The sequence below is a fragment of the Coffea eugenioides genome, chromosome 8, assembly GCF_003713205.1.
Source record: "Coffea eugenioides isolate CCC68of chromosome 8, Ceug_1.0, whole genome shotgun sequence".
NCBI classification, from domain to species: domain Eukaryota; kingdom Viridiplantae; phylum Streptophyta; class Magnoliopsida; order Gentianales; family Rubiaceae; genus Coffea; species Coffea eugenioides.
Genome location: NC_040042.1, coordinates 2,801,292 through 2,828,175, shown reverse-complemented (window position 1 = coordinate 2,828,175; position 26,884 = coordinate 2,801,292). Strand labels below are relative to the sequence as shown.

The window sequence follows — 26,884 nt, the reverse complement described above, 5'->3', positions numbered from 1 at the left end:
TCCAGGGGTTTACCATTAAATCATTAACAGGGCAACAGTGCTAAAATCTGCTTTTCGGCATTAATAGGTGCACAAGCACTGGTGTTCTGAAATTTGAAGATAATTTATACTAACCCTTTGGGTGCCTTTCTGCTTCTTGCCTGCTAGTATAATTTTGTACTCTTAACTAGTTTCAGCTACTCTGGGTCAGCTTTCACAAAAGAATTCGGCACCCTGAATTGAGCTTAGGTCTTGAGTTGCATTTTCTGTTCCACTCCGAAGAAATTAACTTTCATCTGCATCACACATTCCTGGAAAACACATAGCTAGCTTCCATTTGATTTTTCAGAACTGTCATTTTTGTATTGAGGTGGGGTTTTCTTTATTCAAAGTAGATTCTCATTCTCTTGTACTCTTTCCTCGTTAACTACTTAAACACACATGCATGTCTATACCGAAAATTTGGTCAGACACCGTAGTGCAGTGGTTTGTTCCCAAGGTTTCTTTGATATTCTATCCGTTTTTATTACAAAAATACTAATTGGTCCAAGGGGGCAAAAAAAATGCAGAAATTAGTTCCATAGAAGTGGGGAGGTAATATATGTCAGCAGAAGGTGCAAAAGACTTTGCAGTAGTAGTTTTATTTCTTCGTCAATGAAATCAACAATGTCCAGTCCAACCGCGTTTTAACTTTATTCCTTCCCCTGTTAAATAATTTGACATCATTGCTTTGGCACGATGCTGCGGTAGTCATTCCTTTTATCTTCATCCGACCGAAGGACCCACAGTTGAAAGAAGGTCCCGAAGACTGATCACCCCACCAATTGCACAGTCTTCTTAATAGCTTCCATGATTTTGTATTGTAGCAGGTAAGGCAGCTTCGTCTTTCACAATCATGTTTCTTGCTTTAGTTTCTTCTAGTTGGTTAGTTCTTTCTTTTTCTTTTTGACCCGGTTTTTCTTTGTGATAAATACTGCACCATATAGCATCGAAGTTCATCACCTTATGAATCTATAACCTCCTCTTCCTTCTTCCTTCTTCCTTGTTCCTTCTACCTTTCAAGATACTACAAGTGGACTGTCCTATAAACCAGAAACCGCCTTCCCGGACATTCTTAAGTGAGAAAGAAAGACTGAAAATGGCAGAAACAGTTCTCTCTTTTGTTCTGCGTCAACTCTCAACTTTTCTGCACGAGGAGGGACGACTGTTGGGAGGGCTTCGACAAGAGGTTCAATTCATCAAGGATGAGTTGGGGCACATGAGAGCTTTCCTGAGAGAGGCAGAAGCAAAAGAAGAAGATGCTCAACCCAGGCTCCAAGAATGGATCAAGCAAGTGCGAGAAGCTGCATATGACACTGAAGACATTCTTGATGAATTTGTAGCTCGCTTTGCTCGGCATCCTGCAACAGGATTCTACGGCTCTGTTCGGAGAATTTTCAGCTCCATCAAGAATTTGAGAGCTCGTCATCGAGTTGCTAGCGAAATACAAGGCATCAAGTCCAGAATAAAAAGTATTTCCGAAGCTCATCAAAGATACCAATCTGAATATGGTATCTCTGCCCAAGCGTCCAACTCATTTTCTGCTGTGAAAAACACAACATGGCGTTATAGCAGAGATGATGCACTGCTTGTGGAAGAAGCTAAATTAGTTGGCATTGACCAGCCCAAGAGACGTCTAATTTCTCAGCTCCTCCAAGGCGATGATTACCAACTGAAAGTTGTTTCAGTGGTCGGAATGGGAGGACTTGGCAAAACTACCCTAATGAAAAAAGTCCATGAGGATCCTGACGTTAGAAGGCATTTCCCAGTTCGTGCTTGGGTAACTGTCTCTGAAACATGTGATTTTCAGGATCTCCTGAAAGACTTGATTCGGCAGTTACACGAGGAAGGGAAGAAACCAGTCCCACAATCGATCGAGTCCATGACTACCACTGAGCTGAAAAAATTTGTCAGACTCTTTCTTCAACAAGCTGGAAGGTATGCAATTGTTTTTGATGATGTATGGGACGTGGAATTTTGGAATACCATCAAATTTGCACTGCCCGAGAGCTGCTGTGGCAACCGTGTCATGCTAACAACTCGAAGAGCTGATGTAGCCTCTGCCTCTTGCATTGAATCTCGAGGTTTTGTCTACAGAATGGAGCCACTATCTGTTGAGGATTCAAGGACCTTGTTTTGCAACAAGATCTTTAACGGTGCTAATTGCCCTGGCCATTTGATGGATGTTGCCAAAGGTATATTGGACAAATGTGAGGGCTTGCCCCTTGCGATTCTTGCAATCAGCGGGCTTTTGGCTTCGAAAGATGTAAACAGAATAGATGAATGGGAGATGGTTCGACGTAGTCTTGGGGGTGAATTAGAAGGCACTGGTAAGCTGGACAGAGTTAAAAAGATACTCTCTCTTAGTTATAGTGACCTGCCTTGGCATCTCAAGACATGTCTGTTATACACAAGCATTTGTCCAGAGGATCACAAAATACCATGCAATAGACTTGTTAATTTGTGGATTGCTGAAAGGTTCGTAGAATGGAGAGAAGGAATGAGCATTGAAGACGTAGCCTGGGGTTATCTCAGTGAACTCGTCAATAGAAGCCTAATTCAAGTGACTGAAGTGTTTTTTGAGGGATTGCCCAACGCTTGTCGAATCCATGACCTATTGAGAGAAGTTATTCTTCTCAAGTCAAGGGAACAAAACATGGTCACAATTACTAATGGACAGCCGACGACGTGGCCGTCCGAGAAGGTACGCCGTCTAGTAGTCCATAGTAGTAGCAGTAACAACACCCAGCACCACCAACAAAGACGAAGTTATTGCTTTGATCACCTTCGGTCGTTCGTTACATTTGAATCCATAGTACTATCCAAAATGTTGTTATCTGAAGTTTTAGGGAGTAACAAGTTGTTAAAGGTTTTGGATTTGGGTGGTCAAGAGACATCGGAGGAAATACCAAATGAGATTTTCAGCTTGTTTCATCTCAAGTATCTACACCTAGGGGGTACGAGAGTGGAGAGAGTCCCGAAAGCCATTGGGAAGCTTCAACATTTGGAGTATTTGAATTTGGGAAAAACTGGAGTTAGGGAATTACCCATGGAAATCCTAAAGCTGCAAAAACTTCGGTTTCTCAAAGTATATCAACTAGTTGATTCTTCCGATGATGATTATGGATATCATGGGTTTAAAGCTCCATCGAATATGGGAGGGCTTCTTGCCTTAGAAGTATTAGACTGCATAGATGCTAGTAGTGGATCTATAATAATTAAGGAGATAGGAAAGCTAACCCAATTAAGAGAATTACGTATTACAAAGTTAAGAAGAGAAGATGGAAAGGAGCTCTGTTCCTCCCTTGCCAACCTCACCAGTCTTCGGGTATTAAGCGTTGCTTCAATTGGGAAAGGTGATGATCATGATATAATCGATCTAAATCATCATCATCATCCTTCTCTTTCTTCTTCTTCTTCTTTGTTTCTTCAATCTCTTCGTATGCTAATTTTGCGTGGCCGCTTAGAAAAGATGCCACAATGGGTAGCTCGTCTTCACGGCTTGCTAAGAATAGATTTGGACTGGAGTAGGTTAAGGAGTGAGGAGGATCCGCTTGAATCCCTCGGACATTTGCCGAATTTGGTTAATATTAATTTCTGTGGATCTTACCAGGGAGAAGGGTTGTGTTTCAAGACTGGAGAGTTCCTAAATCTGAAGTGGTTGCACTTAAAGAGAATGGAAGGGTTGAGATGGATTAGAGTGGAGGAGGGTGCATTGCCTCGTCTCCAAACGCTATCTCTGCAAAGACTTCCATTACTAGAGGAGTTGCCTATGGGTATTCAGCACTTGAGCCATCTTCAACAGCTGTATTTGTCTGAGATGAGTTCTCAATTGAGAGGGAAGCTATTAGAGAATCAGAAGGAAGAAAGTGAAGCTTACAGAAGAATCGCACACATTCCTGAAATTCTCATTGGTTACTATACCGATGATAGGAAATGGAGAAGCTGCAACCTGTGGGCGGAGAAGAAGAAAACATAATCTTTCCAAGCAGCAGCAGTAGCAGTCGTGGCTCCCTGTTGTGGACAACACTGGCTTCCTCTCCTTTTGTTTTTTATTTTTATTTTTTATTAGTAATTTTTCTTCCCTTCGATGTCCATGAGAAAGCTCATCATCTTCTGTGTTTTACATTCTGATTTATTGTATGTATAATGCGTGATGTTTTTTTAATGTACTGTAATAGAGTATTACTCTTTTATCTTTGTGTTTGTTGATCTTTTCTATATTTTGTTTAGCAAATGATGAAGAGGTAGACATGTTAAAAGTGTATTAATAATAATATCTACAAGAAAATTTTTATTAAAATCTCCAAATAATAACTTTCAGATTTTGGTGAGAGAGAATACATAATCCCAATCTGAACGTGTTGCTGGTCAATTTGTCACATGGAATGTCGTAGAAAGGTTTGGCTAAACAATATAATGACCATTTCCAGCACACATTCACGCACTAAAACACAAAAGAAACCTGTGATTTTTAGCAGCTGGTGGTTCTAGTGTTCCCCAAGTAAGTTCTAGCTCTTGCCGTCGCACTTCTCTTGCCCCTTTTTGTATTTTAACTGTTCCCCTTTTTCATTTTTGAATGACCGAATTGCTTTCTTTTTAAGGAAATCATCTTAATAATTGATAGCAAATGGGGATTTTTTCCGAAAATGAATTGCAAATTTCTTGATTTACTTAAAAATACAACAAAAAAAAAAAGAAAGATAATATGTCCTTAAATCGGTAATAGCATATATCTGCAAATCTTAGTATCTACTTGAATGGTTGTTTTTAAAGTGTTTTTAGAACATTATTACTACAATCATTTTATCGCAAATATCATATGTGAATTAAAAATGTAGTCAGAAAATGCGTTAAAATTTTTTTTTTTAAACTTGAGTTTTCTAGAAACCGTCTGTGTAAAACTGATTTTTATTCCACATATTGTTAATTACTAGTATAATACTATCTCAAGATATTTCCACATAGCGTTCGCGGACTAGACCTGCCCTGCTTTGGCTGATTAAATACAGTTGAAATTCTTAGGTAATCATAAACCAGCTAAAGAATAAAAGAAAAAGGGAGACAACAATTATTTGTAGACAATACGTATATTATTTTTTAGAATATGATGGTCGGTTCAATTGAATTGAAAAGGACAATGACCAAGTAACAAATGTTATCTGTGGTTTGACATTTAACCATTCCCTTTCTTTTTTTTTTCCCTTTCTAAAGTTTAGAATCTTTATTTTGATATTCTAAACATTTATAAACTCTATGAATTCATTAAATTATCAACTGAGTTCAATTGGACAAAGTTGTACCCTTAAAAGTTGTACAAGTCAATTCCTGCTTAGCTTTATGCATTTACAATTTTTTTGTATGTAACTAGACTTAATAATTAATATGAGTTTAGTCCCTTGTCTTCTCTAATTTTTGCTTGTATCCATCAAGTGTAGCACGTGTATAATCATAGTTCTGGCCAAAAACTGACAGGTGTCGAATCTATACAATAATAAAATTCTACTCACACAAAAATTTATTTGAGTATAATGGTAAGTAAGGTCGTCTCCACAAGAATTAGGAAAAAATCTGCTTCTTTCCAAGTAAGAGCTAAAAAGGGGGCTTTGGAAGATTTAAAATTAGGAAAAATCGTCAAAACGTCCCTCACATTTTGTAAAATGATTTTTTTCATCCCTCACTTTTAAAAATGTAATTTTATGTCCCTTATATATTCACATCGGTCAAATTTAGTCCCTAACTAGGTTTCCCATCATTTTTTGGCCGGAATCCATCACGTGCAAGGCATATGATCATTTTTGAAGGGTAAATTTGTCAAATTATATTTTACATAATCTGATCTATAGTCCTCCATATTTTATAAAACAAATTTTTTCGTCCCTCACATTTTATAAAATGATTTTTTCGTCCCTCACATTTCACAAAATGAATTTCTCCATCATTCACATTTCAAAAAATGAATATTTTTATCCCTCACTAATTATGTATGTGAGGGAAACCCTAAAAAAAAAGTGTGTGAATACATTTTGTTTAAACACATGTATATGTCTATTTGATTTTGCTTAATAATACGAATAGCATAAATATATGTATGTGTCTATTTGATTTCACTTAACAATACGAATACCATATATTACACGTGATCATTTGATTTCATCTGGTATTAGCTAGTAAATAATCTTACATTCATTGTCAAGTTGGCCAATAAAGTTATTTTCGGTCAAAATACAATAAGAATATGCAAATTAAGGTTCTATTGGTAAATATTAGTCATAATCATACAAAAAGAGAAGATAGCCCACAAGTTGTGCCCAATTACATACATGTGTTTATGCTATTATTATTGAGCAAAATCAAATAGACATATACATGTGTTTAAAAAAATGTATTCAAACACATAATTAGTGAGAAATGAAAAATTCATTTTTTGAAATGTGAGGGATGGAGAAATTCATTTTGTGAAATGTGAGGGATGAAAAAAATCATTTTATAAAATGTGAGGGACGAAAAAATTTATTTTTATAAAATGTGGAGGACTACAGATCAGATTATTTAAAATATAATTTGGCAAATTTACCCTTCAAAAATGGTCACGTACCTTGCACATGATGAATTCCGGCCAAAAAATGATCGGAAATCTAGTTAGGGACTAAATTTGTCCGATGTGAATATGTAAGGGATATAAAATTACACTTTTAAAAGTGAGGGATGAAAAAGTTATTTTACAAAATATGAGGGACGTTTTGGACGATTTTTCCTTAAAATTAATATAAAATACTTCATGGAAATTGATAGGTTACATTTTTATCATTAATTTTATGATTATTTTTCTCATTTATTTTACCAAATATTGCATTAATTGGTAGATTTTACATATTTTTTGTAAATGGTACTGGTTGTAGGGATTTGGAACAAAATGGGAATTAAAGTCATGATTTTTCACTAGATTTGCTGTTCTGCATGGTCACCTAAAACTCTGTACGTCCGGAAAGCTCGGGAATTAGGGTGTAATTTCTAGACGCTAGTTGAAGTCGTATGAATAGGACGCTCCACCAAATGGATAGTGTTTTATCAGTACTAGGAAGCTAGACTATTTTGTTTATGATGATATTCCCTTCTTCGATTAAGATATGATTTGTGGAGACAATTTGACTTCAAATAGTAGTAGTAGTTTAGTTGCAATTAATAAGTGTGTATTTTACATGTTTTAAATATGTTTTATTAATTAGTTTTGGTGTGTTTTACTTAGTTTTATAACTAATTAGTTAGAATTCCGGTGAAAAGATACATTTTGTGGTTTGAAGTGTGAAAATTGTATTTTTATGAATTTTAATGGTAAAAACTTCATGTTTTTATAGGTTTAATGATTCAATCATTAAATGGCATGAATAGAAGATAATTGGATGATTGATGATGATTAGAAGTGATAAAAAGAGACTAGTTTTGGAGCTTCTCTTCTAAAGAAAAAAAAAAAAGAAGTGATAAAAAGAGAATATGAAGTGCAAGAGATGAAATGCAACTTAGTATACAAGAAAGACGTTTTATAGTTTTGACACCTTTTAGTAATTCGGCTATATCTTGAGTTGCAAGGATTGAATTGAGGTGATTCTTGAATCATTTTGAAATTAAGAAATAGATATACATTGGATATGAAGACATTAAAGTCCAGTTTAGTCGTTTTCATTATCAAAAAGTCAAAATACAAAAGTGCATTTTCATGGTTGAAAGTTGAAATAGAGTTCTGACCAGTCAAGGGTATTTTGGTCATTTTTTGTCCACAGAGCTCCAAATTGGATGATTCTTGATACATTGGAAAGTTAACTCAAAGCACTACAACTTTAGTGTTTTGTACAAGAGTTAGTTCAACCTCTATCATCAAGAAAATATTAGTTGAAATTGGATAAAAAATAGAGCAATGATGAAATTTGTCCAGAATTGAGCAACCAGCAAAAGGCAATACGTGGGATACAATACACAACCTAAGGTCGCATTTTCGAGGTCGCGTATTCTTCAATTTCGTGTTTTTTTTTCAGCTCTCCAGCCAGAATTCGACCAAAAATCCGGCCAGAATATGTTCGGATTCTGACAGTACACTAGCAAAAAAAAAAGGAATCCGTGAACGGATTCCTCAGTTTTTCCTTCCCTTCTTCTTCAGCCCCACACTCACACTCACACATACTTTACCGATCTCCTCTTATACACCATTTGCTTGCAAGAAATCATTCAACAAATATCATTAGACCTTCATAGAGCCATTTTAACCAATTAGAATTAAAGAAAAACATCTAAAAAATCGGTTGAAGGTTAGAATTCATAGTTCCTTATTCCATCAATTGGAGGTCAATTGGGGTGATTTTCATAGGACTTTTTGCATCATTTATATCACCAAACATTACTCTACGAAATTGAGGTAAATTTCTTGAACTTAATTTGGTATTTTACATTCATCATTTACATATCTTTTGAGTTTAATGCCATACTTTGAATGATGAATTTGTAATATTATTTGTTGATGTATATAAGCTCTCTTATGCTTATTTAACATCTCTAAACGTGTTTAAATAATCAAATGTGGGAATGTGATGATCTATACAATGTTTCAATTTATGCATATTCCTATTTTATGATCAATGTGATATTTGGTTTTGGAATGTTGTTAAGCATAATTGGATTGTTCAAATTGCTAAATTGTGACTTGTTTATTATGCTTACATATATACATTCCTTCTATGGTGACATTTTAGCCAATTTGATTACTTACTCTTTATATAGAACTTGATTGGATGATGAATTTTGAATATGTAAAAAATTTAGCAATTTTAGTGATATTTTAGGGATAAAATTGAACATGTGCATAATGTATGTTCCTTAGATTACATTTTGCTCCTAATGTTGTTATTATATGGTGAAGTTATAATTATCTAGAGAATGAGACATGCTTATACTTCATATTCTAGGTAATAAATATGATGATTGTGTTAAATGCATAAAAATTTTGGGAATTGTTGTGTGATGATGTAGGAAATGTTGGCACAGAGTTAGTAGAAAAAATCCTTCATGCCTTTGTCACTATTATATCTTTTGATCCTTATCTAGTTTATTTTTCATTTTCAATTCTTAGGTTCAATTACTAATGGTTATCCAATGGAACTCATGGAGTTTTGGAGATAAGCGGATAATGGTTTGCGACACTTCATGATACGTCAAACATAATAATAGGGGAGTACTATTTTCTTTATCTTGATTTCCCTTTTTACACATTGAGAACAATGTGCATATTAAGTGTGGGGGGAGAATTGAGATTATATATGTTAGTTTGTGATTGAAATGATTTGGACTTGCCTTGAAAATATTTATTGTGCTTAGAAAATTTTCAATTTTAGGTTGATTGGCAGAGAGTTTTATTCGTTTATAAGGGAAAACTCTACCAAAATTTTTTTTTCAAAATCTTGTCCAAATTTGTAAAATTGCCCCCAAAAGTTTCAAATTTTTTCAATTTTATTCAAGTGGTAACAAGTTCTATATCATTAGTAACTCAAATTTCTTCTATTTTTGAGATAAATATTTGCAGTTTGAAAACTTCTTTTTCTTATTTAACTTGAAAATGACTATTATATGATTATAATTTGTACATTTATAGGAAAGTATATCGTGTAAATTGGAGAAAATTATGCCTAAATTTTGCATATTTGATGAAATTTCTTCTCTTTATTTGATTTTATAAGTTAAGTGATAAATATGGTCAATAATTGCAATACTCTTCTCATGATTATACTTTTCAGGGACTAACTATTATCTTTACTTTGAAAAAAAGGAAAAAAACATAAAAGTAAAAAAAAAGCAAAAAATAAACAAAAGAAAAAAAAAAGAGAATAAGAGTTGTTCTACTCCAATGATTCTTGTACTTAATAATCAGGAGTTTTCATCTACAAATGTCGACTTTCACGTAAAACGGAACTACAATTAAGAGTATGCAAGGCAACTTGAATATGTAAAATGTTGAGTAATCGGTGATTTTCATCTAAAAATGTCAATCTTCGCATCAAAAGGCACTTTCATAACTTGAGTAATATTTATATATGTGATATGAATAAATCCCTCTTTAAATTAAGTAAGAAGATGATCATGGGTATAGGAAATATTTTTATTGACTATATGAGTAACTTGTTTGTAAAATTGGATAAGGATGAGAAAATGACTTGAACTTGTTACAATAATGGTATAATTGGCTCTCCTTTATTTGATATTATGAATACTTGAGTTTAGTTGAGTAATTGCATAATAGTTCTTTACCTTGTTTTGAGAAAATGAAGTTGAATTGTACACATATGTTTATTTTCAAAATTTTGGATTATTGTTGATTTGTATTTCTAATTGATTGAGAACATACAATGATTCAAGTGTGGGAAAGTTTGATAAGTGTATGTTTTATATGTGTTTAAGTGTGTTTTATTTAGTTTTATAGTTAATTAACTAGGATTCTGGTGAAAATATACATTTTGTCGTTTGAAGTGTGAAAATTACATTTTTATGAATTTTAATAGTGAAAACTTTATGTTTTGTAGGTTTAATGATTCAATCATCAAATGGCATGAATTGAAAAGATAATTGGATGATTGATGATGATTTGAAATGATAAAAAGAGAATATGAAGTGCAAGAGATGAAATGCAACTTAGTATATAAGAAGGAAGTTTTACAGCTTTGATATCTTTTAATATTTTGGCTATATCTTGAGTTAGAAGTATTGGATTGGGGTGGTTCTTGAACCATTTTGAAATTAAGAGATAGGTATACATTTGGTATAAGACATCTAAGTCTAGTTTAGCTATTTTCATTGTCAAAAAGTCAAAATACAAAAGTGCATTTTCATGGTCAAAAGCTAAAATAGAGTTCTGACTAGTTAAGAGTATTTTGGTCATTTGTTGGTCCACAGAGTTTCAAATTGGATGATTCTTGATGCATTAGAAAGCTCAAAGATTACAACTTTCATGTTTTGTACAAGACTTAGTTTAGCCTCTATCATCAGTTGAAATTGGATCAACAGTAAGAGAGTAGTCAATAGCTTTTTTTTTTCTTTAGTCGTTGTCCTTATCTCTTCGTTATCAAGCGGCAGACTAGTAGTCATTAGGTATTCTTTCTCTGGTAGCCGCAAGGAACAATTACAAAATGTAGTCTTCTTTTTTCTGACTTCAAATAAAATACATCACTTTTAACAATCACAAACGGAACTAGAGTTTTAGATTGAAAGGGGCGAAATATACGTGTACACAAATTTTCAAATCAACCTAACATTTTCTTTCCAAAATTTTTTGGGTGATAGAGGGACAAATAACTTAAAATACATATGAATTTTCAAAATTTTCAAAAATTTTTGGGGATAAGATATGAATATCTAGAACTTGGGAGATAGGGTGGCCCTTTCCTGCTCCTCTAGTTTCGTCTTGTGAGCAGAGCGCGAGGTAACAAGTCACACCTCAATTACTTTAGCACCTACCTTTAATTTCTTTTCGGATAATTGCAGAAACTTCCCTTGAGGTTTCTGACAATTGCACTCACCTTTACTGAGATTTGAAAAATAGCATTTACCTCCCCTGAACTTAAGATTTTGATAGCAACTTCAGTCCATGTTAGAGAAAATGCCATTAAAAAAGTCTTTTGAGAAATAAGATAATAATTTTGTTCCATTTGTGCCATTTTTGCCTCTTGTGAGATTATATTAGTAAAAGAATGAAAAACATTAAAAGATAGAAACCATTAGTGAAACGCATAAGATATTTATGCAAAAAAAAAGGGCAATAGTAAAATTTGGAAAAAATAACAAACATATGTTCAGAAATCTGAGATTCTAAAACGTACAAAGAGACTATTGATCAAGCAAGAAAATTCACATTTGATCAGTTCAAGAGAGTTTCTTATTGTCATGCTTTATAGTATATTAATCTCACACTATTTATCATATTTCATACACAACTATATTCTCTCATGATCAACACAACAATTTCATCATACTATAATTAGCACCACAACTTTGTGCATTAAGTTGAAATGATAGAGAATTGCTTACCTATCATCTTCTGATTGCTACAAATTTTTAATAGAAAAATCCTCAGATTTTGCCTTGATTTCTCCTTTTGTTTCTGATTTTCATGAAATAAGCTCAACCAAAACCACAAAAACTTATTCTTTTATGAAGCCTTGCCTGTAGGTTTCTTTTCTCCTACATTTTTCTTGCTTTTGCTTCTCTTCTATATAGAAAATATATGATTTGCATTGTTCTCTCAAATATTGTCAATCGCAAAATGGCACCATGTTGGAGCATTAAAATGGCACCATTTTATCAGTGCACTTATAGTGCCTAATAAAGCAAAAAAAAAAAATCATTAATCTTGTTTAATTAGTTATTTTAGACCTGTTTATTGCCCTAATTTTTTTGCCCCAAATTTGTTTACTAACAATCTTAAACTCTTAGGGTATAGAAATAAATTTATCCTATCTGATGTCAACTATAGACCCCAAATTCATGTTAGGAGAGGTTAGTACTATTTTCCAAATCTCAGGAAGATGAGTGCAACTGTCAAAAATCTAAGGGGAGGTTTCTGCAATTATCCCATTCATTTAATTCGATCTAAGTGAGGCCCTTAATATTACAAGAGAAAAGGAAAAAGTCTGAGTATCCAATCAGGACACTTGGAATTGCACCCAAAAAAAAAGGATTTATCTCAAAGAGACTTACGAAAGATTTTGGGTAAAAGTCAACGACTGTTGATTTTTCATAAAACTCCAGTTTCCAATTGTACAAAGTAGCTAACAAGATAATAGAGTATTATTATATCAAGTTATATATATATATATATTTTTAGGTTTCGAATCTATAAATCCTGTTTCGAATCTATACTCAGGGGTGGGTTCAGGGTGAAGCAGACTCGCACTTCATATGACAGAGAAGATTTTCGTGATATGATCATGACTTGAGTAATGTCTTTTACCAATTCAATCATGGAGGCCTCCTTGCGCTGTCTCATTGAATCATGGATGCATAATGGGCTTTTAAATTGGAGATGCTGTTAGGCCTGATGTGATTTATTACTGGGCCTATACTGCCACATACCTCTAGAGCCTCAGTTGCTTGGTCCACATGAATATGACTGGATGGTACTTGGGTAATTTTGATTTAACTGCTTCCAAGACACGTGGAAACGCTTTTTTGGACTGATTACAAGGAAACATCAGAGAAGCATCTCATCATCACGTTTCGGGTTTCACGTGTGCCGTCTTTATTTGACCACATCAGTAGATGACAGCCCACCAGCCCACCAAGGAAAATCTTCCACATTCACGAGTGGCAAAAGGCCAGGATAATTGGGAAATTTGGTCTCAGCTTCACAAAATTTGCTCTCTCGAAGAAGAAGTGACAGCAGCTGTCAAAATTCGTACCCACAAAAAAGATAAAAAATAAAAATATAAGAGTTTCTGTCAAAATGGAAATGTCCAAGCCAATTCTTTAGGAGGGTACAGCTCATTAGATGAAGTTAGGTATTAATGTTTATAAAAGAGTTGAGTTAAATTGGAGAATTGTGTAAGTGTGAACGAGGATGATGATTGCAAGCGTGTATTTATATTTATACGTTAGGCTGTAATTCAGGTGTATTATTGAGTATATGCCAGACATTCGGTGAAAAAATTGTTTGGATTGCATTTTTCGTCAGTTTTTATGGAAAAATTACTGTAGCGATTTGATGTATGTGAGGGAAAAAAATAATAAAAAAATATGATCACGAAAAACGATCCAATTTTTTAGTAGAAAATGGCAATCCAAGTCGTTTTCTGTAATCACATTTTTAAGTGTGATCGAATTGTCTAATTTTGAGATTGCTAGTATGAAGGATAGCAATCTAATTTTTGTCAATTGTGGTAATAATTAGCTCCCAGAACCAAAGGGTATGCTCTGATTGTCACTCTGAAAGAACAAAATATAGGAACAGTTAAAAAAACTACTATATTTGTTTTTAAAAATATTAAATATTTTCAAGACATTTTTTTTGACAAGTAAATGATTTTGAACCAGAATCTCTTGTTCACAATTCTTTTCCATTTTACCATCTAACCCAATCTCCTGATGCCTTCAAGACTTAGAACCATGACACGACAATTTTCTAAGTCAAGTTATGCATTGCGCCTTTTCTTGAATATCCTAAATTCTAGAATCCAAACGAGGGCGAAGTTTCAAACATTGTTTAATATTTGGTTACGTCTTACTAGCCTTTACGAACAAATTGAGTCACTATTTGAATCATTGAAAAGTTCTACTAGGTCTAAAACCAAAAAACATTATTGTGGCGTTATTTAGGAATAAGGATTTTTTAAAAAATGGAATTGGACAGCCATTTTCACATTTAAATTACATCCAATTTAATTTACTAAATGAATGCATATACTGATAATTATTATCCTACCCTACATTTATATAATTTTTAATTAACTTTATTTTTCTAATAATTTAATGTACAAATTTTATTTTAATGAGTTTCCATGAACAAACCTTAAGAACAAGAGAGGGAGAGGAAAAAGGAAAAAGCAAAGTGGGACTTGATTCTCCTTGCTATCATCACATTACACGTTTGCGTGAGAAGGGTAGATAATTACTTTATTCCTAATCACTCCATGCTCAAGAAAAACTTTAATCCTTGAACTTTGACTAAACAATTATATAACTTGAAACTTACATGTTAATAAATCAAGATGATTGGAAAATCAATTTGACCTCATCTCAAGAAAATTCAAAATTTTTAGCAATATGAATTGCAATCACAAAATTCAATCTATGAAAAAATGCATATTAAACTTGAATAATTAATAATTCTTATTTTTCAATCTGATTGGAGTTGGCCTCGTTTACACAAATAATTTCATATATAAATGAAAGAAACTAAATACTAGAAACGGTAAGTAAATGCCGTATATATACACCATTCGCTCGAAGTGAGGTAGCAAAAAATAGACGGCAATTATCAATTGCATGTGTGGGTGGGGAAAATAGGAAAGAGTGAGAGGCATCTTCACGATTGTCTGGGGCTCCGCTTTCCTTGATTCCTTGGCACATTCTCTTCCTCTGGACCCCTTTATATTCTTCTAGCCACCCATCAGAAAAACTAGAAAGTTTTAGGGGGCAAAAAAAAAAAAAAAACTACTCATCCCAGGATATTGAAAAACTTTTCATTTTAGAACAGACATCTCACAAATTCACAAGAATGACGGTTTCAGCTACGGGAAACTCTTCAGACAGGTGATTTTCCATCTGGGTTCTGCTTTTTCTTTTTGTTGTTTGAATGTAGAGGTATTTGGGATGTGATCATTGGGTCTGCAATCTACACTTCGAACGTCGATTTTATTGATCTTTTATGCCAGTCTTTAGAAGAAATTGTTTGTTTAAAATCAGCATTATATGTATACAAGACGTGTCCCTTTGTGTAATTCTTTGTTTTATTTGTCTTGTCTGGGAAAATGTTTTGTTTGACTCTTCTTAAATTTTATTTCTTGGTTATTTTTCCCGTGCAATTGGATCCATCTTCAGTTTTCGATTAAGTGGAGGAGTTACAATCATCAGCTGTGGGCTTTCATTGACTTTTCCTCCCAAAATAGATTTCTTTGTGGCTTTATTATTTTGGTGGGGCTGTTCGAGTACATGCATGTGGTTCTTTTGATGTCGCAGGAAATGTTACTATGATATTTCACCTTTTTTGTTGGGTTTTGAATGTGTGTGATTGGTGTTCTTAGCTATGCTGGGAGTAGAGACGTCGCAATTAGACTCCCCTCCCCCCCCCCCCCCCTTCTTCCCTCATTTTTTCTCTTTGATTGATTGATCAAAATTCAAGAAGAAGTTTGTGAGTCGTGGGAATCTTGGTTAATGGAGGGTGAGGTTTTGTTTCAATGGTATTTACCTTTTATTGCAGTTTTTATGTTTTGCTTTCATTCTCTTAGGGCCCAAAATTCTTGATTAAAAAGAACTCTTTCCGGACGAGCATCTGAGGATCATTCTTGTTTATTGACTGTGACTGACTGACTCTTTACATACCATATGGCATGGATTGCAGACATCCAATTGCCAGTGAAGCATTAGCTTTCCACAGCATCCATTTTGATTTTTCTGCTTCCCTGTTCTTACTCTGGCTTTCTTTGTCAGACTTTGGACCTGAGAATTACCTTTGCCTTTCTTTCGTTTGCGCATATGTATAGCTCCTCATGCAACTTTTGCGTCAAACACCTCTCTTTTGTTGTGTTGTTGTTGTTGGCAATGGAAAAGGAACAAGCACATATCTTGAAGGTTTTGTTGTGGAGTATAAGTTGTGATAGCTTGATTCCGGATTTTGGTAGTTCAATTTTGAATCATTCTAACTGTAAAGAACAATCATAAGGACTGGATTGATCCATAGCATAGTCCTAAAATTCTGGAAAGGGTATCTTGATTAGGCTCTAAATGGTCTAGTATGATCAGGTTCTATTATAATATATTGGGAAAAAAGTGTTGTTCTACATAATCAAAAGAAACTATGAGTGAAATATCCTAAAGTATAAGGTGTGTATGAAACCTAATACAATTTAAGTGTTAAATTCAAGTGTTAAATTTGCCCTTGTAAAGTGTTAAATTCAAGTGGGATGCAATGTAATTCTTCTCTGTGCAAGATTAGCAAATAACATGCTTGAAAATGGTCATTCTGTAACATTCTTTTTGGGGGTACGGGGGCGGGGTTTTAGAGCATTATGAGCTTTCTCATATGGTTACTTTAGATTTATTGATTGATAATCCTCATGAAATATTCTTAAATTTGAATTTATTGGTGTTAAAAAATTAATAATTTTTCCCTTATAAAATTCTGAAGGAAGTTCTCACTGTTCTCTGTTTTCTGGTTGCAGTATTCCCTCTCTGACTCAGGCTGCTCCTCTTGAAGCAGTACTGTTTGATGTTGATGGAACTCTTTGTGATTCAGATCCCATTCATTACTATGCTTTCCGTGAACTGCTTCCAGAGGTATAAATTATGGTCTCACCATATCCATTTCAGTTTTGCTAGTTCATCCTTGAGAATAATCAAGTAATAAATGGATTACATATAAAAAGGGTAAGCACACCTTAACAGAACCTTATTCAGCTTGAGCAAGGCATTTGTGTTATTACAAAATGCAGTGTGCTCTCCATCTATAGGCCCTGTTGCATTTAACAGTCGGGGGTGTAATATGGTTATCCATCCATCTCAGCTTTGCTGAGATGTATTTTCGTAACCTAGTACTCTTGTGGGAGGGTTTTAACAAGAAGTCTGGTGTTTAACAGACAGGATTCAATGGTGGTGTTCCAATAACTGAAGAATTCTACGTTCAGAATTTTGCTGGGAAGCACAATGATGATGTTGCTGCTATTCTTTTCCCTGATGATATTGAAAGGGGCCTTAAATTCTGTGAGGACAAGGAAGCTATGTTTAGAAGGTTATTAACCATATTCTTATATACCATCTTACAACTTTTAACTTTATGTCCACCGCTGGGGATTGTTCAGTTTCCACCTGTCTTAGACGTTCTTTTGGTCGGAAAATACAGATTGGCAAAGGAGCAACTGAAGGCCGTTGATGGCCTCTACAAACTACGGAAGTGGATTGAAGATCGTGGTTTGAGACGCGTTGCTGTTACCAATGCTCCAAAGCCCAATGCCGAACTGATGATCTCACTACTTGGCCTTTCAGACTTTTTTGAAGCTGTTATTCTTGGAAGTGACTGCACCCGTGCAAAACCATTCCCTGATCCCTACTTGAAGGCACTCGAAATACTGCAAGTGTCCAAGGATCACAGTATCATCTTTGAGGTTTTGACGACTTCTGCCCTTTTTTTTTGTGTGAATTTAGAATACAGCCTTGCTGTATTCTTAAACTAATTATGGTCATGTTTCTGCTCGGTTAGGATTCTTTTTCTGGAATCACAGCCGGTGTTGCAGCTGGGATGCCTGTTGTTGGCTTAACAACAAGAAATCCTGAGAATTTGCTTATGCAAGCAAAGCCTGCACTGCTCATAAAAAATTATGAAGATCCAAAACTCTGGGCAGCACTGGAAGAGTTTGATAAGAGAGCTGGCAGATCAACAGATACTGCATTTGCTAACAAGTGAAGAGCAGTGCAATATGACCCCCTTGGTATATGCAATAACTACAGCCCAGAACAGCTTCATATCCTCTCCTCTCCCTGTTGAATTGAGGAAATTTACAGGATTGATTGATGGCGATGTGATATTGGCTTTGGCCACCACAGTTCGAGTCCTTGGACTTGTAAACGTCAATATCAACATTTTGAAGTATTTTAAGGTTAAAAATTTAGTGGACACAACTAAATCATTGAGAAATGAATATCTGTCAAATCTCTCTTGCTCTAATTATTCTAAACGATCAACATAAAAGTATGTGTTTTGTGGTGTGAAGAATTTTGATCGTATGGTAGAAGGGTGAGAACCTTCATTTGCCGTCTGGATTCACTTGTGGGTCAAATGGCTACAATACTAATGCCAAATTTTCAAATCTATGACACGCACTTCACATCAGGTGTATCCATCTTATACCACCACTCGCAACTACTGTGGGTGGGTGTATGCTTATATGTGAGAAGGAGCAGAGTTGCTAGCTGCTGCCGGATTATTTAAGATATTAATAAAGAAATTATAGTCTCCTCTCACAAATCAACTGGTGAACATTAAGGTTTTTGCATTTAAATTGGAATGATCAACAAAATTTTGCAACCGAACATGAAATGCAGTTACCTAAATCATTCAATCTTTTCATCAGATAAGATGTAATCTACAATCCTTTATCTTGTCCACAACACTGAATCTATTTCATTTCTAGCAGCCGTGTACAACTCCAACTTCCTAGAGCACTGCTGCCTCCTTTCCATTAACACTGGATCTTCATCCAATAACTGAGCAAGCTGACGGCCCTACAAGATAAAAACAATTAAACTTACAGCTGTGTACAAAATCCTCATTCTTTGACCTATCATTAGCAACTGTGTGTGTAAAATTGGCTTTGATGCAAAAATTTTTTACATGTAGTAACAAAATTTGACTGAGATTACACCCAATGAGTGAAAATATGGAATTCCAACTCATGAAAAGATTTTGAGAAGACTCGAGTGTTTTGGTCCACTGCGTAGTGTAAAACCGTCGATAGTGTTTTGACAGCAGTAATTCCAAGTGCAACCATATCCTCCAATTGGTTTCAGACTAGATTTAGTTCCGATTACTGTTGCTTCAGCAGAAACAAATTAAAGTCCAGTGGAAATCGTCCCGATATCTTTCCCCTTCCCCTCCCCCTCCCTCAGCCCAAAAACAAGGTAAACCAAAGAAAGAGAGAAAAGCAGAAGAAAACAATCAATTGATCTCCTGTAACTAAGATGTCAGAGAAGGATATTTACCTCCTTTTTGCCAACTTGTGTATAGAAGTGATCTAGTAAAGTTCGCTTCGCCTCTTGAACTTGACAATATACTACAGCTTTGGGAATCATGTTCTTGAGAGTCTCAGACACCATGTCTACATAGGAGGAAACATTTGAACCTATCCGCCTAAAGTGCCCCTCACTGTAACGGTCAGCAGCAGAGACATTTGGATTTCCACCTTTTTCGGCTTCTTGCGGGAGTTTTCTAAAGAAATCCACAGTGAGGTATGAGGCCTCCATGTCTACCATTCGCAACACAGTCTTCTTGCTGTCATCACGAAACCTTTCCAATGCCTCATTTGCTGCAGCTACTATTTCTGCCTGGAGAGTTGGAAAACGTCGAAGCTCCTGCATTTTAGAGTTCCATCATCAACTCTCTTTTGACGAATAAATGTTAACAAATGTCACCGGGATAGACTAGTGACTTTCTACCTGTGTTTCTCCAATTGACTTGCGGACAAGCTCCTTCAAGATGAAGTGGATCTACAAGACCATTTGGTAGTTTAAGAAAAACAAGCAATTACTTTTGCAAAACTATAGATACAGAAACCACCTCTTTGCATATAAGAAAATTTGTTTTGCCTGCAGTATTTTCATTTATTCCAGTTGTACACTTGAAGTAAATCCATTGATCCCGTCTTCAAACTTTTACCTCAACCCAAGCATAATGCTAATGTGTTAGTCTTATCACGCCCATTTACAGCCAATGGACTGCTAATTCTTCCTTACCAGAAATGTTCTTTAATCCAACCAAAATAGGCATGCTTAAGCAGTTAATGAGAAGCCATTATCCTAGTGATACATGTAGACTGAAGCACTTACTGCATCAACTGAAGCTTCAGCTGGACCTCTGAAATAATTGAGAGAACTCTCAATCAGGCGTCTGTAACCTTGTTCTGGTGCTATAAGATGAGGTTGGTATCCATCTGCTTGACAGACCACTTTCTTTACATTTTGTAGTGAGAGATGCCGATCAAAAGGGAGCTTCCTCAAAGCAATAGGGAGTTGGTGGTCAAAAACTCCGTAAATCCGATCTCCCCCTGGCCGCCTATCAAGAGAAGTAATAGATGCTTAACATAACCAATATGGGAGTACAGATGCTTATTACCATGAAAAATGCAAAAGTAAAAACTGTACGCCTATTTATGGAGATTTAAAAAGCTCATGGTCAAACTTTTAGTGGAAGTTAGTATAGTGAGATCACAAATTCTTGTAATCCTCATAAGGGTTTCAAAAAATTCACTGTAGTCAACAGATGTTGAAAATCATTCAATTTACTCCATCTACTTCACAGTTTTTAAGCATAAGGTCCTAAAATCAATTTCAGATTGGAATTTTCCTAAAACAATTTATACCTACATCTTATACGACCGCATGACATGGTTTCTTTGCAGGAAAAGGACCTTAAGTTGCAATTGAAAACTCTGGTGCAGCAAATATTAGTGATAGTGAAAGGACTGGTATGATCACTTTAAATTTGACTGCATTAGCATTTCTGAAAACTTCACAGTCTAGCAGACATAATCAAATTGTCCTATAAGCTCTGAGCTGCTATTTCAAACATCTCATGTCTCCATCAGTTGTATAATCTAAGATGTTTAATACCCAAACTTAGAAACATCCAGCCAGCAGGATGTGCAATAACTCAACCAAATGGCTGGTGTTACATGGTCTTCAGTCATAAGCGGCTGCAGCTACAATGATTGCACATTTTTTTCTTGGCAAGTGATAGTGTTATTGCCAATTAAACATGGAACCAAATGGTTTCTAAGAAAATCAAATATTCAAGTTTATTTAATTCTCTATTTGATGCATTAGACTACTTTTTAAGTGAAGATTAAGTTTTTTCTATACATTTGTGTTCTTCGCATCCCCCCTCACCCACCCCCGCCCCCCAAAAAAAACCTTTATTTTTGTTTTCTGTTTTGTAGGCCATGGGGGTGGGTGGGGGGAGTGAGTAGTAAACAGTTGCACTAGGTGAGGCTGGAAGAGCTATGTACCCTCCTTCAAGGTGTTCCTTGAATACTCGGTCAAATGCCCGACACAGCTCCAAGATTGTATACAACTGGGCCTACAAAATTGAACAAATTACTCAACACAGAAATTGACAAACTAATGTTTAGACAAATTTACCGAAGTAGGTATATGTCCTCACCCCTTCATCTATCGAAACAGGTCTGCCAAAATGGGTAAGATCTGATTCAAGTTCATCGGCAGTTTTGTTAATCAAAGACACAAGACTAGGTATGCGGGCCTTTATCACTGATTCTAGGTGCTGAAACCACAGATATTTTCAAAATAATTATTAGTGAACTCTAAGTTATTCCAAACAATGGAAAAATATTGTGGCGTCAGTAAGCAAAACATAAGTGCAAACATGTACCTTGGAAAGAAGTTTTGCAAGATACTCTGAACCCATTCTGCTGGCCAAGTGCCCATATTCAGGGCTAGTTGCAAAGAATTCCCGCTCCCTATGCCTGGCGGCAATCATGTCAAGATTTCTGTTTATGTCAGCTTGTGAACGGTTAACAACCCCAACCCAGGGATGTTGCAGTCTGTATGATCTTCCTTCAAGCACCTTGGTGGAAGAAAGGTGAACCTTGAGTGAGAAATCTAGAGGCAGGGTGGGGTGGAATTCTAAATCCTGAAATGGCATCTAAATAGAGACATTGCTAGTCGCTCGAATAGATCGTTCTCATATCATCCATCATTTGGTGGTGGTAATACATAAGAAACCAAACAGAATAAAAACTGGAAATTTAAAAAAAAAACTGTAAGTTAATAATGTTTGCATACTTAGAAATCTAACTATAGGATATAGGAACAAAGAAAAACAAAAAAATAGAGTGGCCACACTACTACATTCCCTGAGAACTACGGGCAAAATTTGCAGAGATAAACAATATGGTTATCAAGATTATGGCTTTCAGGAAAGCTCTAATAACCAACTTGCATCTGCAGTGGCAACACTTAGGTGTGGGTAATGAAAACAAGTAACCGATCGACATTCTTCACAGGCTCGAACAGAACTGCATCCTAATGAAATATATCTATAAGGCCCTTGATAATTATAACCTTCAAAAGGATAAAGGACCTAAGTGTCAGTTTTTGTCTTCAAAAGGAAACTACATATAATCCTCCAACTCATGCCTGCTCTAACTTCAGCTAATTCAAGAGCAATTTCCTGGAAAACTAAATAACCTGCAACAACTCCATCTAGTTTGGAGATTCATCATGTTAACACAACAATCATGAAGATCCAAAGAATTTAAATGGTTGTTTCTAAAATCCCTTGTTGATCTTGAGCATATTTAATTAGAAATGACCTCCAAAAAACATAGACCTTAACTCTAAAAGTGCTGATGTTAAACTCTGGATATTGAGAAAGTTGACAACAAAAAGAAAGTTGAGTAAGAACCAACCAGAAAATTGGCTAAAACCAAGTTTATGGAATAATGTTAGGCACAACACATAATATATTGGTAGAGGCTACCTTGCCAAACAATAGATTGATATAAGCAATCACTTTCAACCAGTCTCAGACAAACTTCTTGGAAAAAGTAAAGACACTTACATCCAGCGCATTTGTTCCTTTATCCATCAAATCAAGCTTTGTCAACACGCCAAAGGTCCGTTCTCCTGTATATAGGATGCATCAATAGTGCAAAGAGACAAAAAATATTTCCAAGAATACATTCCAATCAGTTAAGACGAGAGAGTGACATAGCAAGGTTGTTAGAACTCTACCACAGAAATTACCTGCTGGATCAACTTCTCGTGCAATCTTGATAGCATCAGATGTGGCAAGATCTTGATTGGCAGGAGTTATGGCTAAGATGATTGTATTTGGCTACAACCAGAAACAAGATGATCAGCAATCAAATGTAAATACAAACTGCAATTTTGTCCAAAATCAACAAATTCTGTACTTCAATTCCAGTTCAAGGGTGTGCTAAAGGTTAAGAAAATTCCAATGAAGAAGAATCTTCCGTCATTATATAAAATGACACTTTGTGCTTACAAGAAGCTACTTATCATGTCTCCAAACTCAGAAGTTACCTTCATACGCTTCCAAATCTTTTAAGTAGAGTCATTTACCAAATCAAACTAGATAAAAAAATGATAATGAGTGGCACACCCAAATCAAAGTGCTTCGGTTTTAGTATGAGCATCAATCAATAGGATCAGAGGAGTTTACTGAGATTTAGCTATTCAATGAGAGTATTTTCCACAAAATATGAGAGCATCATTCTACCTTCTCTACATATGAGCGAACCATATTTTCAATTTCTTGGACTATGCTTTCAGGCTGTCCCTCTGCAAACGCAAACTTGTAAGTAAGGCATAATGATTGTGCAACAAAGAATAACAGAAAATTAGCCAAAAAGAATGACATACCCACAGCAACTTTGGTTAAACCAGGTAAATCTACCAAAGTTAAATTTACAACTGCAAGTAAAGAAATTAAGCGAAAGGAAAAGATATTGTTAGTGAAGGAATAAGATAGGAGAATATGAAGAAAACCAGAACTGCAAAATTAAGGATCACCAAAGTAAGAAATCAATATCTTAAATCATAATCGCCAAAAGTTAAGAAATCATGAAAGATTTCTCAAATTAAAACGCACCATTAGGGGAGTAGATACTGAGATTAATGGGCAGTGCAGAGATCTGCTTAGCTTTCCCAGTCACCCTGTCAGTTTCTTCCTGAATCTCTTTCCGAACCATGGCTTCACAAGGGAAGCATAATGAATCAAAATGAACATTGTAATAGTGTACGGTTGTGCAAAATGTCTTTTATGATGTTTTTCACTCCACTTAAAGAAATGGAAAAACCACTAGGAAAAAAATCTAAGATGATAAAATGTCTACCAGTGGTAAGACACTGTTACTTTCAAATGAAGCAGATATGGCTATGTTGCCACGTCACCAAGGCAAAAGCTGACAGCTAATCAGAAAATTAACAGATCATCCTATTCTGCAGTTTAATGAATAAAAAGAGGCAATTCATGCAGCCTTACACCTGCAAGTTAGGCAGCTTCGTTGCATTCAACTAGTGATCTTCATTTCACTCTCAAAACTATCCAATGCATTTACAATATTCACAACATTACCATTTAAAACAGCAGAAGAAAATAACTTACAAAAGTCTATGAATTTTTTATCTCCAGTATGAAGAAACTGTGCATAATTCTCTTTTCCAGGATCTATCTTGTAGAGTTGCAGGATCAGAGGCCTTCTTGTTACAATCCCTACAAGCATTATAAATTTAAAACCCATAAGCATAATTAGTTGCTCCGAAGAACACTAAAATCAGGAAAATTGAAGCAAGGGGAATAAATGATTGACATTTGCTGTGTTTAAGAGCTGTGATGCATTCAAACTTCATTCTTAATTTCCTCAAACTCCCTCAGCAAGAATGACGCTCGTAGTTAATGATGTGAAATCCATTAACAACACGCGATGCCCTCTAGCATTTAGTATTCACCACGAAAGCATTTCTGCTCCAACATCAAACTTGTAACTTTCGATCATCATAATACAACTAACTTCTCTTAATTAGCATCAATCAAATCACAAAATTATACACACACGACAAAAGGCAAAGAGAAAATGAAGATAAAGAGAATAAACAAGAAAAAAATAGGGAAAAAAAAAACCTGATCCTCTAGGCAGAAAATCACGCCCAACGAAGCTCTCCAACACCGATGACTTCCCCGAACTCTACACGTCATGAGAAAACCAACAAGGAAAAAGAAAATTCATATTCTTTTCCGAAAAAAATTAACTAGTCATCTACTTGCATTCCTAATAAACTCTGCCAAAAAAATCAATATACATTAAAATTGAAGTGCATAGAAACGTACAAATGTTATGCATGTTCGCTGTACGAATTTATATAATCACAATTTTAGTGCTACTCACTCTAGAAAAAACCTTAAAAAACAGTAAAAACAGAAAACACTTAAAAATCTTCCACCGGCTACTTCTGAAGCCTCGACTCCTCGGTTGCACGCACAACAACACACAGCAGTACGTGATGCTATAAAAAGTATATATACAGAGAGAAAGAGGAAAACCTGGCCGCCGAGGACGACGATGGTGGGGAGAGAGCCCCAAAGAGTTGGCAAAGAGCGATCATCACCATAATCGCCGAGAAGAGTACAAGTTTTCTGGAGTGTATTCACAAGTCGTATCACACTTTCCATCTCGCTACAAGTACCAGAGCTAGCCGGCGCCTTAGGAGTTCCGGCGTTCAAAAATTTTCCGACGCCGGTGAAGAAGAGAAGCAGTAGGAGGAGCAGGGGAAGAGGCAGGGGTGAAGTAGAGAAGAGGTAGAGAAGGAAAATGAGAAAAGTAACGGAAGCTATTTTAAAATTATTATATTTTGACCTGTCAGGAAATTTTTGATTAGTTTTAGAGAGAGAAAGCAGAGAGTGGGCCTTTTTGTGCGGTAGTTGTTGGAGCGAAGCGCCACGTACGTGCTCTTTTTATAGTAGTTGTAGTAGGAGCAGGGCTGGACTGAGTGGGGACAATCTGGTCCAGCCGTCCAGGGTGGTTTGAATGATTTTGAAATCCAATTGCGGCGGGATCTTTTTTGAGAGATGAGATAATTAAGAAATTCCTTTTAGCGGGGGGTTTTTTTTTTTCTTTTGAGATAAATTTATTTTGCCCCAATTAACTACTAGGCATTAGCATTTTGCCTTCTTTCTTGATGGTGAAAAACAAACCAACACTCGAGTGGAGCTCGGTTGAAAAAGAGTTTTTTCTAGCTTGATTTATCAATGAATCATACCAAACATGAACAGTTTTTTTTTGGGTGTTAAAGTTCCAAATTTGACTTAAACTTGACTTGATTAACCTAAGATTTAATTTTATATGTAAAAAAAATTCAAATTATGTGAACTTGACTTGGTAAAAGTTTATTTGATTTCGACTAGGTAAAAGTTTTTTATTTGGACTTGACAAATATAACAATGTAAGGTTAAACATAATTTTAAATTCGTGAAAATAATGAACAAGTTTTAACACTAGAATGCTCGATTTGATTAGACTCATTTATATTTCTATTCTTTTCTAGGTTGTACATAGACTCGTTTCTTTGAACCATTTGGATTGCTATTTTTAGGAGTTTTTGTAGAAAGAATGTATTATAGCAATTTGATATATGCGATGTAAAAAAAATGATTAAAAAATATGTTCACAAAAAACGTAAACATTTTTTCACGAAAATCACAATCCAAACAAGGTTTCATACCATCACTAAACGAGGTATTTTGCCAAACAAAGTGCGTGTTTGGATATAGGATTATTTATAATATTTTTGAAATAATTGCTCCATCATGTTTTTGTGATATGATGCATGTGTGATAGTGATTAACTAGATAAGAAGATGATTT

At 35.2% G+C, this 26,884-nt stretch overlaps 4 protein-coding genes across 5 annotated transcripts in view; 3 read left to right on the top strand and 1 right to left on the bottom strand.

Moving 5' to 3' along the window:
- The first annotated feature begins 998 nt into the window (after positions 1-998).
- On the top strand, positions 999-4,263 carry LOC113779281 (disease resistance protein RPM1-like). Its single transcript, XM_027324829.1, has one exon. It carries the CDS (start codon positions 1,118-1,120, stop codon positions 3,995-3,997), a length of 2,880 nt encoding a protein of 959 aa, XP_027180630.1. The 5' UTR covers positions 999-1,117; the 3' UTR covers positions 3,998-4,263.
- A 10,816-nt stretch (positions 4,264-15,079) lies between these two features.
- On the top strand, positions 15,080-18,478 carry LOC113779690 (haloacid dehalogenase-like hydrolase domain-containing protein Sgpp). Its single transcript, XM_027325374.1, has 5 exons — positions 15,080-15,303; positions 16,932-17,046; positions 17,346-17,497; positions 17,609-17,870; positions 17,966-18,478. Exons 1-5 carry the CDS (start codon positions 15,269-15,271, stop codon positions 18,167-18,169), a joined length of 768 nt encoding a protein of 255 aa, XP_027181175.1. The 5' UTR covers positions 15,080-15,268; the 3' UTR covers positions 18,170-18,478.
- Positions 18,479-18,738: 260 nt separating this feature from the next.
- LOC113779915 (dynamin-related protein 1E-like) lies at positions 18,739-25,895 on the bottom strand. 2 transcript variants are annotated; one of them, XM_027325699.1, is made up of 15 exons: positions 25,565-25,895; positions 25,145-25,208; positions 24,629-24,736; positions 24,113-24,214; positions 23,884-23,934; positions 23,741-23,802; positions 23,245-23,335; positions 23,060-23,124; positions 21,869-22,063; positions 21,641-21,760; positions 21,486-21,556; positions 20,308-20,533; positions 19,918-19,968; positions 19,465-19,833; positions 18,739-18,987 (listed from the first exon to the last, which is right to left on the bottom strand). In XM_027325699.1, exons 1-15 carry the CDS (start codon positions 25,691-25,693, stop codon positions 18,859-18,861), a joined length of 1,833 nt encoding a protein of 610 aa, XP_027181500.1. In that variant the 5' UTR covers positions 25,694-25,895; the 3' UTR covers positions 18,739-18,858. The 2 variants fall into 2 exon arrangements, with proteins under 2 accessions (XP_027181500.1, XP_027181501.1); XM_027325700.1 differs by having other exon boundaries at positions 18,739-18,978.
- A 390-nt stretch (positions 25,896-26,285) lies between these two features.
- The window catches only part of LOC113779487 (putative disease resistance protein RGA4), a 5,967-nt gene continuing 5,368 nt past the window's right edge, over positions 26,286-26,884 (top strand). Inside the window, exon 1 of the mRNA XM_027325072.1 lies at positions 26,286-26,292. Coding sequence (XP_027180873.1) covers positions 26,286-26,292 — 7 coding nt within the window. The remainder of the gene's footprint in view (positions 26,293-26,884) is intronic.